The sequence below is a fragment of the Lottia gigantea genome (assembly GCF_000327385.1).
Source record: "Lottia gigantea unplaced genomic scaffold LOTGIsca_15, whole genome shotgun sequence".
Classification (NCBI taxonomy): domain Eukaryota; kingdom Metazoa; phylum Mollusca; class Gastropoda; family Lottiidae; genus Lottia; species Lottia gigantea.
Window position 1 is genome coordinate 1 of NW_008707797.1, and position 12,327 is coordinate 12,327.

Genomic DNA, 12,327 nt, shown 5'->3' on the forward strand with positions numbered 1-12,327 from the left:
CTATTTCTCTATCAGTCAGTCGTATATTATGTTAAACTATTTCTCTATCAGTCAGTCGTATATTTTGTTAAACTATTTCTCTATCAGTCAGTCGTATATTATGTTAAACTATTTCTCTATCAGTCAGTCGTATATTATGTTAAACTATTTCTCTATCAGTCAGTCGTATATTATGTTAAACTATTTCTCTATCAGTCAGTCGTATATTATGTTAAACTATTTCTCTATCAGTCAGTCGTATATTATGTTAAACTATTTCTCTATCAGTCAGGCCTATATTATGTTAAACTATTTCTCTATCAGTCAGTCGTATATTATGTTAAACTATTTCTCTATCAGTCAGTCGTATATTATGTTAAACTATTTCTCTATCAGTCAGGCCTATATTATGTTAAACTATCTACAAGTACAATATTTCTTGAGAGGTCAGGTCCTTACTCGCTCTGATAGTTTGCTGGAAGTGCTGAAAAACGGTGATTCGGAAAATCTGTCTCTGAATCTCCCTTTATTTAAAACTGGACTAATAGGTCGACTTGGTAGTGGAGCCTTGCCGGAACCATCCAATAATACTTGATCATAATAAGCATCAGCCCTACATGTTCTCGGAGAAAATCGATCACTTCTTCTCTTCGACCATTCTGAACCTTCTCCAAGCGTGGAGGCATCTTGGCTTGATGGATAAGTCATTTCCTCTCGTTTGGTATTTTTAGAGTAAGAATAAACTGATTTTTGTTTGGTGAAACCATCATGAGCTACATTTGAAGCTTCATCATCATCAGGATAGCCGGATTGAGAGTAGTGTTTAACTGACTGTGAAACATGACAAGTATCTAGCTCATCATCACCAGTAGGATCTACAACACCAGGATCTTCCTGCAAACCTGAACTTTCAAACCTCACATTCCTTTCTTCCTTATCAACTGACCTCAATTTATCTTGTTCAAACTGATCCTTCCTTGACACTCGATCTACTGACTGAACGTCCCTTACTGGTTCCTCGTCATGATACAGTCTAAAATCTGTGAACTTTGGTCTGTCTGCATTTGTCGTCATTGTGCCAGAGATTCCAATTTCTTTGGTACCAGATAGGGGAGACTTTCGACTTGCTCTTTTACTGGAGCCTCGTGTTTGACTACCAGACCTAGTGTAGTCACTACTTAAAGGCATTGAAGCAACCTTTCGCCCTTTTCTCGGGGTCAGTTTCCTATTTGAGCCTCGTGCTGGACTCCCTGACCTACCAGAATCACTACTAGAAACCTGACGTGGGGCAGAATCGACTTCTGGTCTCAAACTTCCACGATTATCAAACCTAACTCCTGGGTCACCTTCCCTTACCCCAGCCCCTAGGGATCTTCCAGTTAACCCTGGGTCTCGCACAGGATATGGGTCTGATCCATTTCTCACTGGATCATATCTACTGCCTGCTACTGGAGATCTACCGGCTTCCTGTCCATACTCGGCTGGATATGGATCAAATCTATTTCTCATGGGTTCACATCCATCACCTCCATATAAGGGCTTATCAAATTTCATGACTTTATTGGGATCAAATGAATTCATTGTTGGATCTGATCTCAGTTTTGTGGATGGATCATGTATGTCTCCAAATCCATATGGGGCATAACTATCTGGCTGGTATCTTGCATTTGGATCAGACAAATCTGGATTCTGAAAATTCTCTCTTGAATATGGATCAGCATAACCTCTGACATTAGGGTTGACTTCAGAAAGAGGATCTCTAGGATTGGGACCAGAATAAGGATCAGCAGGATAACTAGTAAAGGGGTATCCAAGATCTTTAGCATAAGGATCAGTTTTGCCCCCAAGAGGTCCTAGCTGTCTATAAGGATCAGCCTCAAATCCAATAGGACCAGCTTTATTTCTGTCAGGACCTCTGGCATAAGGGTCTACATCTCTTCTATAAGGATCTGTTAGACTTCCTGTGAAAAGATAAGAATCGAGTCCACCTCTTTCAAGGCCAGGTGTTTCTGCATTGTAAGGAATTTGTGCATCTCTGGAATAAGGGCTCTGTCTTGGCCCAGCATAAGGAATTTGTTTGGGCCCAGCATAAGGGCTCTGTCTTGGCCCAGCATAAGGACTTTGTTCAAGCCCAGTATAAGGGTCTGCTCTATTCCCTGAGTAAGGATCCTGTCCATAAGGGTCAGCTAGTTCACCACAAGGGTCCACTCCATCTTTGGTGTAGGGATCAGCAATATCTCTCAAATAAGGATCTGCAGCAATAGGGACTCTATCCAGACTGGCTCCATCTCTGGCATAAGGATCTCTTGCAGCTGTAGCATAAGGGTCTTGACCTCTCCTAGGGGATGTTCCCAAACGATCTCTTTTTGTATTAGGGTCTTGAATGTCCCGGGGGTACCCATGAGGACCTACCTTGTCCCTGGAACCTCTGGAACCTTGTCCATAAGGATCTCTATTTCCAAGACCAGGATTTCCATCGCTATCATCTGTCCTAGCTGAACTCTGATCATCGGCAATATCCCTGACAGGTTCATCTAAATCCAACAAAGGGTCATATTTTGGGTTCAATAAAGATTTTGGCCTGCCAATATTTTCCTTATCCATTCTTGGATTAACTTTCTTTTTTGGAATTTTTTTAACACCTTTCTTGGGTCTCAGTTTCTTAAGATTGCTTACGTCATCTCGGTCGGGTTTTGGACTTACGTCTCTTCCATAATAAGAGAGAGGGGGATCATCTAAACCGCTACGGAAGGGACTTCTTGCTCTAAGGGAAGGGCTGGAATAGTCCCTTCTGGAGCTACGATCACCAAATGGGACCTTAGATAAACCGGGACCAGCTCCGAGTCGAGCGCGGGGACTGACACTACGAGGTCGGCGGAGACCTGGACTAACAGATCGAGCTCTTGATGGTCTTATTCTGGAGGTGTAGCCAGCTACTTCTGAATCTGAAACGAGAAAAACTGTCAGTTTTCAGAAAGATCATCTTTAATTATTGGACAGATTGTAAGGGCAGTCAGAAACATCTAGTTTTTTGTTTAGGACAAAATATGAAGGCCCATGTGCAAAATTTCTTGAAAAATTTCCCTTATTGTACACTTCATAAGTAAATTCTCATATTTTAATCATGTCATAATCTAATCTGATACCAACCATCATCTAAATCACTATCATCACTGTCAAGATATCGTCTACTACCATTATATCTTGGTACTGGTGATGTTATAGTACTTGAAAACTGTAAAAAATAGTAGAACATGTTTCTTGTGTTTCACTCAGTTTGTAATATTATGGTTTTAACAGAACTTGATATCTCTAATTATTACATAACTAATACTTTTTTCATTCTCCTCAAATTAAATTTGCCCCAAGAGAATTCAATATAATCTTTCCTCTTTCTATGAATACAGCATTAATATGCAGGAAATGAAAAACCAATGTACGATCCCAAAAACAAATCATTCAGCATTTAAGTTAGTTCCAAGGGATTTTCCTGCGATGAAAATTAGACAAATCATGCAGATGCCAGTTTCACAAAATTTTAATATTCCAGCCATATGATTGGTTAATTTCTAAAACCAATTAAAAATTCAGAGCTTGATCTGATCTTAGTTAGATTTTATGATTCCAGTCATCTGATTGGTCAATTTCTTAAAACAGTTTTAAATTAAGTTTTATTATCCAATCAGATTAGAGTTTTTCTTTAAACTGAGATTCTCTTTTAGTTAAGAAAAGTTACAATGTTCAATAACTAAAATCAATTTCATCTTGTATCAATTAATCACATTATTTCTGAAAATAATCTTATTGGAGTGAATGAGAGTACATGACTGACCACTTTATTACTGTTTATTTGTGTATAAATAACATAGTTTATTTTACCCTGGTTGAACTTTTCAAAAATTCTAAACATGACAGCAAATCAACTTCTTACATTGTCTTTCTGTCTGAGTCCATCAGAACAATACTTACTCATTACTAATTAACAACTAAAATTTTTCTAATTAAAATCAATTTGTAATCTTTGAAGGTAAAAAAACAACTGTTCAATAAAATGAAAGAAATTGAACTTGTCTTACCAAGATACTTGAAAATAAAATAAAAACTCTAGTCTATATTGTGCTCAGTACTCAGAGCAACAGACAGACAAGGGCCATAATATAAAGTTAATACATAATAAAATCTTTTCATACCCAACATTTTCTCACTCAAAGTCTCGACTACATCAGGGGAAAAAACAAATTACAAATGTTGGACCAAAAATACCGTCTTATTTTAAATTTATTTTTACCTGATGATGATAATGTAAATTGTAGAAACATTGTGTACAATAAAACTCTGGAGTTTTGTTATTTAATAGAATTTAAAATAGATAAAAGTTAAAGAAATATTTTACCATACCTTTGGTTTAGCGTAATTTCTTTTTATATTAGTATAGGCATTCAAATCATTATAACCATCAAACGAGACTACAAAATAAATAATATACAGGGTTTCATGCTGGCATGCTAGGTTATAACATTACATATACAATTTCCTTAATACTGTATACAAGACAGAACTCCATTCTGAAAGTAATAGCCAAACTAGACTAACAGAAACAGTGTTAGAAGTGAAGACCCTAGGATATCCTAGAAACAGTGTTAGAAGTTAAGACCCTAGGATATCCTAGAAACAGTGTTAAAAGTGAAGACCCTAGGATATCCTAGAAACAGTGTTATAAGCTAAGACCCTAGGATATCCTAGAAACAGTGTTAGAAGTTAAGACCCTAGGATATCCTAGAAACAGTGTTATAAGCTAACACCCAAGGAGAATCTAGCTCTAAGATCATTTCGAGAATACCTTGCCAGGAGTAGATAACCCATGCTTTATTCTAATATAGATATCACAAGTCATGCCAAGAACAGAGACAATACCTCCTGATGTTTGGATACCAGACAGACATGACCGGTTGGATGATGGTATTTATCATGACCCCAGTACAGACGTCCTAGATGTCGTTTATACGACTTACAAATACTACAACATTTTACAGTGTAGTAATCATAACAAAGGGGACAGCACTCTACCAATTAAAACATAAAACCATATTATAATTTACCCAAAGAGTAGGAAAACTGATTACTGTGAGTTAACTTAATAACCCAGCAGGTTTGAGACTTAAATAATATAAGTTCTATCTTGTATTTGAATTTCATATCTATTTCCAAGTTTTCATTATGGTTACCACACTTGTTGCCAGCCTTACTTTATAAGAAAGAAAGTCTGTTACCTGTTGCTAATTTATTTTTATGCGTGTTGACTCGGATACATTTATGAGGTTTAGATCTGGCGTTAGCAGCGAGGAGTCCACCAGGCTGTCGGCCTATTAAATCACTGTCCAACTGGTGAAAAACAAAAAATGAACAGATTTTAGAGAAATTAGAACAAGATTAAGTCATCTCTTTGAAAAGAGAAAAAAATTATCAAAGGCACAAGACATGTTTTAGATATTAATTTCAGACAGCTAGTTTAGAATTTCCAGGTTAATAGGTTGTCATGCAACTTTCAAACTGAGTACCTGAGGAATAGGTACCAGTGTACTCCTTTTTACTTGAAGAGGGTGACAAATCAAAACAAGATATACCATCCTACCTTTCGTACAACAAATGGAGGTCTGTTGTCAGCATGGGCGTACAGATCAATATCTTCAATCCTCTGAGACAAGGTGGGTGACGGAGATCTATAATTATAATTCAGGTCAACAGGTTTTCCATATCCAGGTGAAAACTTGTCTCCGGGAAACTTGTGGTTAACAACTTTTGGTCTAGGAGGTAGAGAGGTGTAGTTTTCTGGTTGGATCACATCTTTCATGTTGTTCCGAGGATTCATACGAAGGGGAGAAGCTGACCGAGTTGGGAATCTTGAGGGGTAAGGCGGAGGTGCAGAGGAGGGATGGTGCATTCCAGAGCTGACAGGTCCAGTGTAAGGCTGTCGGGGCATAGCTGGATAACCATCTCGTGGTGTCATCCTAGGAGGTGAACCTGGTCTTTGAGTTGGCATTAAATCAGGTCTGTGAATTGTTCTTCTAGGAGAGGGAGGTCTTGAGATATAACCACCCATTGGAGAAGGCGGTCTTTGACGTAATGTGGGTCCAGGAGATGAGGGTCTTTGTAGTAAGGAAGAACGATTTGGTGAAGTAGATCTTGGGAACAATGGTTGTTGTTCTGATGGGTCAGGTCTTGGAAACAATGGTGTTCTTTGATATATTGGTCCCTTTCTGGAGTAGTAGGTCTTTGGTAAATGGGGCTTTGTCCGGGGGATGTAGGTCTCTGACGTCTTGGGATACCTCTGGGAGATGCCGGTCTTTGATACATGGGGCCTCCCCTAGGGGAGGATGGTCTTTGACGCCTTGGGGTACCACTTGGAGATGCCTGTCTTTGATACAAAGGTGCGCGTCCAGGGGAAGCTGGTCTTTGACGTCTTGGGATACCCCTTGGAGATGCAGGTCTTTGATACAATGTTGCACGTCCAGGGGAAGCTGGTCTTTGACGTCTAGGGGTACCTCTGGGGGATGCAGGTCTTTGGTACAATGGTGCTCGCCCTGGAGAAGCAGGTCTTTGGCGCCGTGGGGTACCTCTTGGTGAAATTGGTCTTTGAACCAAGGATCGTTTTGGGTAATCATCTGATCTTTGGACAGGTTTGCGCATGACACGTCTGGGTGTATTCTGGGAGACGGGAGCAGACGGTGGTCTTGCTCTTCTGGATACTGGATCATTGGATCTTTTTAACTGAGGAGAAGCAGGTCGTCTAGGGGAAGCAGTTCTTCTTGGAGATGCAGATTTCCTTCTAATGGTAGGAGTATGCAGATTGGATTTTGACTTCGGAGTCAGTTTCTTCTTACCACGTTTTTTCATTCTTGGTCTGAGTCCTGAGTCAGATTCTGTTTCAAAAGGTCCAGTATATCCTTGTAGGCTTTCATCATCATCATCATCAAAATCAGGATGCAGTCTTCCCAAAAAGATATCCATATCGTCTGCTGGGTAAACTTTTCTTCCAGCAAGTTCTGGTCTTCCTCGTAGATGATTATCCAAATCATCTGCTGAAGGTCGTAGCCTGTTGTCTCTTTTATCAGTAGGGTCGTATCGATCATATCTCGGTTTCCTTCTCAAATCAAGATCCATATCATCAAATGGGTATCTTCTACCTTCATAGGGATCATACTCATCATCAGACGGTCCTCGTCGACCAAAAGAAAAGTTTCCAGAGTCGAAAGGATCACTTTGATAGTCGTCAGTTGAAAAGGGAGCTCGACCTCTTTCATTTCGAGACTTGGGTTCATATTGTTGTAAATCTAAAGGATATGATCTACCAGGATCTCCATTTAAATATTCTCTTTCAGGGTAGTAATTATCAAATGGACGTCTGGAATAAGGATCAGGATTTATATCGTTGATAGGATAATCTCCAAACCGAACTCTTTCTCTAGGAGTTTTTCTGAATGTTTCTAGTTCCATATCATCCAGGGGATATTGCCCACCAGACGGCCGAACATTGCGTCTAATGGGACGTTTTCGATATACATCAATATCCATATCATCCATGGGATACGCTCGCATTCCTTCGCGACGTCTTTCAGTGAATGTTTCATAGTTGGTATAATCTATATCACCAGTTCCCTCCCCTTGTAGAGTTCTTGTCCTATCCCTCTCTCGTGTAAATTTTTTATAATCGTCAAAACTTCTCCCCTCATTTTTAGACCTCGGAGTATAGCTCGGATAATTTTCATAATCCACCTGGAAATCATCAACTATTTGTCTGGCTGATAAACCTTCTGGTGCTAGTCCTGGATCCTTTCTTCTGAAATAAATAGAATGGTAAATAAGACTTCTATTAAATATCAAACGATGGGATTATTTATCTATTATGGACCCAAGCTAACAATGAGTATATTGAATGATATTAAATGATATTAAATGATAATGAATGATATTGAATGATATTGAATGATAATGAATGATATTAAATGATATTAAATGATATTGAATGATAATGAATGATATTGAATGATATTAAATGATATTGAATGATAATGAATGATATTAAATGATATTGAATGATATTAAATGATATTAAATGATATTGAATGATATTAAATGATAATGAATGATATTGAATGATATTGAATGATATTGAATGATATTGAATGATATTAAATGATAATGAATGATATTGAATGATATTGAATGATATTGAATGATATTGAATGATATTGAATGATATTGAATGATATTAAATGATAATGAATGATATTGAATGATATTAAATGATATTAAATGATATTAAATGATAATGAATGATATTGAATGATATTAAATGATATTAAATGATATTAAATGATATTGAATGATATTGAATGATATTGAATGATATTGAATGATATTAAATGATATTGAATGATATTAAATGATAATGAATGATATTAAATGATAATGAATGATATTAAATGATATTGAATGATATTGAATGATAATGAATGATAATGAATGATATTAAATGATATTGAATGATATATCAGTAACAGTATAACAGTTCTATGGTAAAGTTCTGATATATATCTGTAAATATTATTCAATACAGGTAACTTTCCTCGAAGTTATATCAGTATATCATATCAATTATATTGCAGGTCCTTAGTTAGCCAAGGGTCTCAGGGGTGGGCGGCAAAACTTTTGAAGGGGGGGCTCAACTATAGCGACTCAAGTCATTAAGTCGTCAGGGGGGCGGCCAAAATTTTCTTAGGGGAGTCTGGCCCCCTATAGCTACATCTTAACTCTGGGCTTTATTTATTATCATCACTAGGTCAGATTTATGCAGGGGGTACACACTGGGCCCCTCTTTACAAAATTATGCAAGAATACAAAAAACCCTGATAATTCCCTGATTTAAATCTAAATATACTATAGATCCATTAGTTAATAATAAAAAAAAATAAAAGACTTACTACATACTGTATGTTGACTGGTTTCTACCAACCCAGACCACAAGTTGTTAACAAGCTGAGACTAAAATACTAACTTCAATAAAAACTACTTTCAAAATATTAAAATTATTCTAATGTTACTGATAATATCAAACCAAATTCTGTTCTTTTTACATCTAGTTTCTGTGTTTTGCCAAAGGAATCTTAAAATTTGTTTTTATTTTATTATCAAAATTTTTGGTGATATGAAATCTCAGTGATCAGAATTTCTATTGATGTTTTTTTAGTGATATTTGAAATTATTTTTGATACAAAATGTATGACATTGTCCAACCATAGAAAATATTATTTCCATGCAGTTATAGATTTAGAGTCATAAATTTAGAGGTACCAAGACAAATCAATTCCTGTTAATGATACTAGAAATATTTTGTAAAATACAGAATTGGTTTGGCTGAAAGTATCATACTCATATTAATTTATTGTAAAGTTTAAAATTGTAAGAAAAATAAGATAAGTTTTATCTAATGCTATATTTGTTAAATTTTATGAATTACAAAAAAAAAATTCTTACAGTAAAGTAAAGTTATGAAGAAATGTTTAAAAACTGAAATAGGCAAAAAGGACAATTTCATATAACCAAGATTTTGACAAACAAAACCGACAAATATTTGAGACAAAACAAAACAAATCATGTGTAACAAGAGACAGAGAGAGAGAGTACCTGCGTGTTTTCCACGTTACAGTTCTTGAGGTTATTTTGTTGGAATTTCTGAAAAACCAAGACAACTATCTAATATCTATAGTAACTAGTAATAAATAGATAAACTGAAAGAGATATAATTCTCTAACCAGTCTGTTTAACTTCAAACTTAGTCAGGTGTGATTAGATAATTCTTTAGATAACTATAATAACTATATACCTATAACAAAAATCAAATAAAAGACTAAAAATTTACTAAACTTTGAACAAAATAAACTGAAAATTAAACTACAAGTTAAAAAAATGGAATTTTAATCTAAAAATTAGATTAAAAAAATAGTGAGAGAAAATAAAATTCAAATTTGAAAAATAAAAGTGAAAAATTAATAATTGAAATTTGAGATAAAAATTTACCGATTTCGTCTCTTGGGAGATAAAGATCTCGGTCGTCTTTTAGTTCTTCTAATATCTTTAATTGTCTATAAATAAAAATACGATAGAAATATAAAATATTGGGAGTAAAGGGAAATAACCACATCTAATGATTTATACCTTCATAATGTCAAGTTAGTATTTTATTTACATAAATAAGAAATAAGAATCAAAGAAATAAGAATCAAAGAAATAAGAATCAAAGAAATAAGAATATATAAAAACATGATATTGAATGATATTGAATGATATTGAATGATATTAAATGATATTGAATGATATATCAGTAACAGTATAACAGTTCTATGGTAAAGTTCTGATATATATCTGTAAAGACCAAAAGTTGTTAACCACAAGTTTCCCGGAGACAAGTTTTCACCTGGATATGGAAAACCTGTTGACCTGAATTATAATTATAGATCTCCGTCACCCACCTTGTCTCAGAGGATTGAAGATATTGATCTGTACGCCCATGCTGACAACAGACCTCCATTTGTTGTACGAAAGGTAGGATGGTATATCTTGTTTTGATTTGTCACCCTCTTCAAGTAAAAAGGAGTACACTGGTACCTATTCCTCAGGTACTCAGTTTGAAAGTTGCATGACAACCTATTAACCTGGAAATTCTAAACTAGCTGTCTGATAAGAAATTAATATCTAAAACATGTCTTGTGCCTTTGATAATTTTTTTCTCTTTTCAAAGAGATGACTTAATCTTGTTCTATGGAAGAAAAGTTTACCCAGCAGACGATATGGATATCTTTTTGGGAAGACTGCATCCTGATTTTGATGATGATGATGATGATGAAAGCCTACAAGGATATACTGGACCTTTTGAAACAGAATCTGACTCAGGACTCAGACCAAGAATGAAAAAACGTGGTAAGAAGAAACTGACTCCGAAGTCAAAATCCAATCTGCATACTCCTACCATTAGAAGGAAATATAATACTATAATACTATAATACTCACTGATTTATAATACTATAATACTCACTGATTTATAATACTATAATACTCACTGATTTATAATACTATAATACTCACTGATTTATAATACTATAATACTCACTGATTTATGATACTATAATACTCACTGATTTATAATACTATAATACTCACTGATTTATGATACTATAATACTCACTGATTTATAATACTATAATACTCACTGATTTATGATACTATAATACTCACTGATTTATAATACTATAATACTCACTGATTTATAATACTATAATACTCACTGATTTATAATACTATAATACTCACTGATTTATAATACTATAATACTCACTGATTTATGATACTATAATACTCACTGATTTATGATACTATAATACTCACTGATTTATGATAATCTATAGCATCTTCTAAAGCATCCAGTTCTTCTGAGTATGATTCTTTTAAAGCCACACGAGATGAAAATTCTAATTTAGGGGAAATTCCCTGAAAATATACACACAATGTGTTAAATATTGTAGCCTTCAAGCCTTGTCTTTCTTTTTTCTTTTTTTATTCACTTTGGTAGGAAACTAGATTTAGATCTATTCAACTAGACCAAATTTCATGTTGATTATACCATGTTTTGAATACACAATCCTCATCAGTACAGTTAAAGAAGCAAGTAACAGACTTAAAAAACAAACTTACAGGGAAAGCGACAGTTCTCTCTAGAAAGATATCTCTATCACGAGATACGAAGGTTGTTTTATTAGTTTCGTACGGGTATAGGAAGTCTCGGACGTTGTTAGTATACGTAGCAAGATGAACAGCTCCATCAGAATATTCTGATAACTGAAGTAACTCAATAACAACTAGTTCATCTACAATATAATAATTACAATCAGATTCATTCATTATTTAAAACCAAGGTCCAATCAGATATCAAATACATCAAAAATAACTAATAGTGCCTGACTTGGTTTCTCCAGTAGAAGAGTTAAATTTAAGAGTTGGAATGAGAACACCTTACAACATCATGATAAATAATGACTGGAACACTAATATCATCTTAAGTTTTTGAGAATAATAACCTTGGATTGAAATATGTGAAATCCTAGGCCTAGTGAAGAAAACCAAATAGTATTCTACTTACCTTGTAACAAATCTGATACATCTTCAACTTCTAAACTTGTAAAATATGTCTGAAAAGTTAATAAAGACTGATCTGTTTTTGATCAATAAGTGTGTATATTGTTGATTGCTTTTAGCTTTGCTACGGAGTATAATTATCTGTGTAAAATGACTGAT

The 12,327-nt window shown here is 34.9% G+C and overlaps 1 protein-coding gene across 1 annotated transcript in view; it reads right to left on the reverse strand.

Moving 5' to 3' along the window:
• Positions 1 to 426: 426 nt before the first annotated feature.
• Positions 427 to 12,327, reverse strand: part of LOTGIDRAFT_157663 (hypothetical protein) — a gene marked incomplete at both ends in the record, with an annotated part of 14,039 nt that continues 2,138 nt past the window's right edge. Inside the window, 11 exons of the mRNA XM_009050324.1 lie at positions 427 to 2,924; positions 3,130 to 3,214; positions 4,378 to 4,445; positions 5,250 to 5,361; positions 5,612 to 6,183; positions 6,306 to 7,816; positions 9,664 to 9,711; positions 10,057 to 10,121; positions 11,422 to 11,523; positions 11,728 to 11,900; positions 12,173 to 12,221. Coding sequence (XP_009048572.1) covers positions 427 to 2,924; positions 3,130 to 3,214; positions 4,378 to 4,445; positions 5,250 to 5,361; positions 5,612 to 6,183; positions 6,306 to 7,816; positions 9,664 to 9,711; positions 10,057 to 10,121; positions 11,422 to 11,523; positions 11,728 to 11,900; positions 12,173 to 12,221 — 5,283 coding nt within the window. The remainder of the gene's footprint in view (positions 2,925 to 3,129; positions 3,215 to 4,377; positions 4,446 to 5,249; positions 5,362 to 5,611; positions 6,184 to 6,305; positions 7,817 to 9,663; positions 9,712 to 10,056; positions 10,122 to 11,421; positions 11,524 to 11,727; positions 11,901 to 12,172; positions 12,222 to 12,327) is intronic.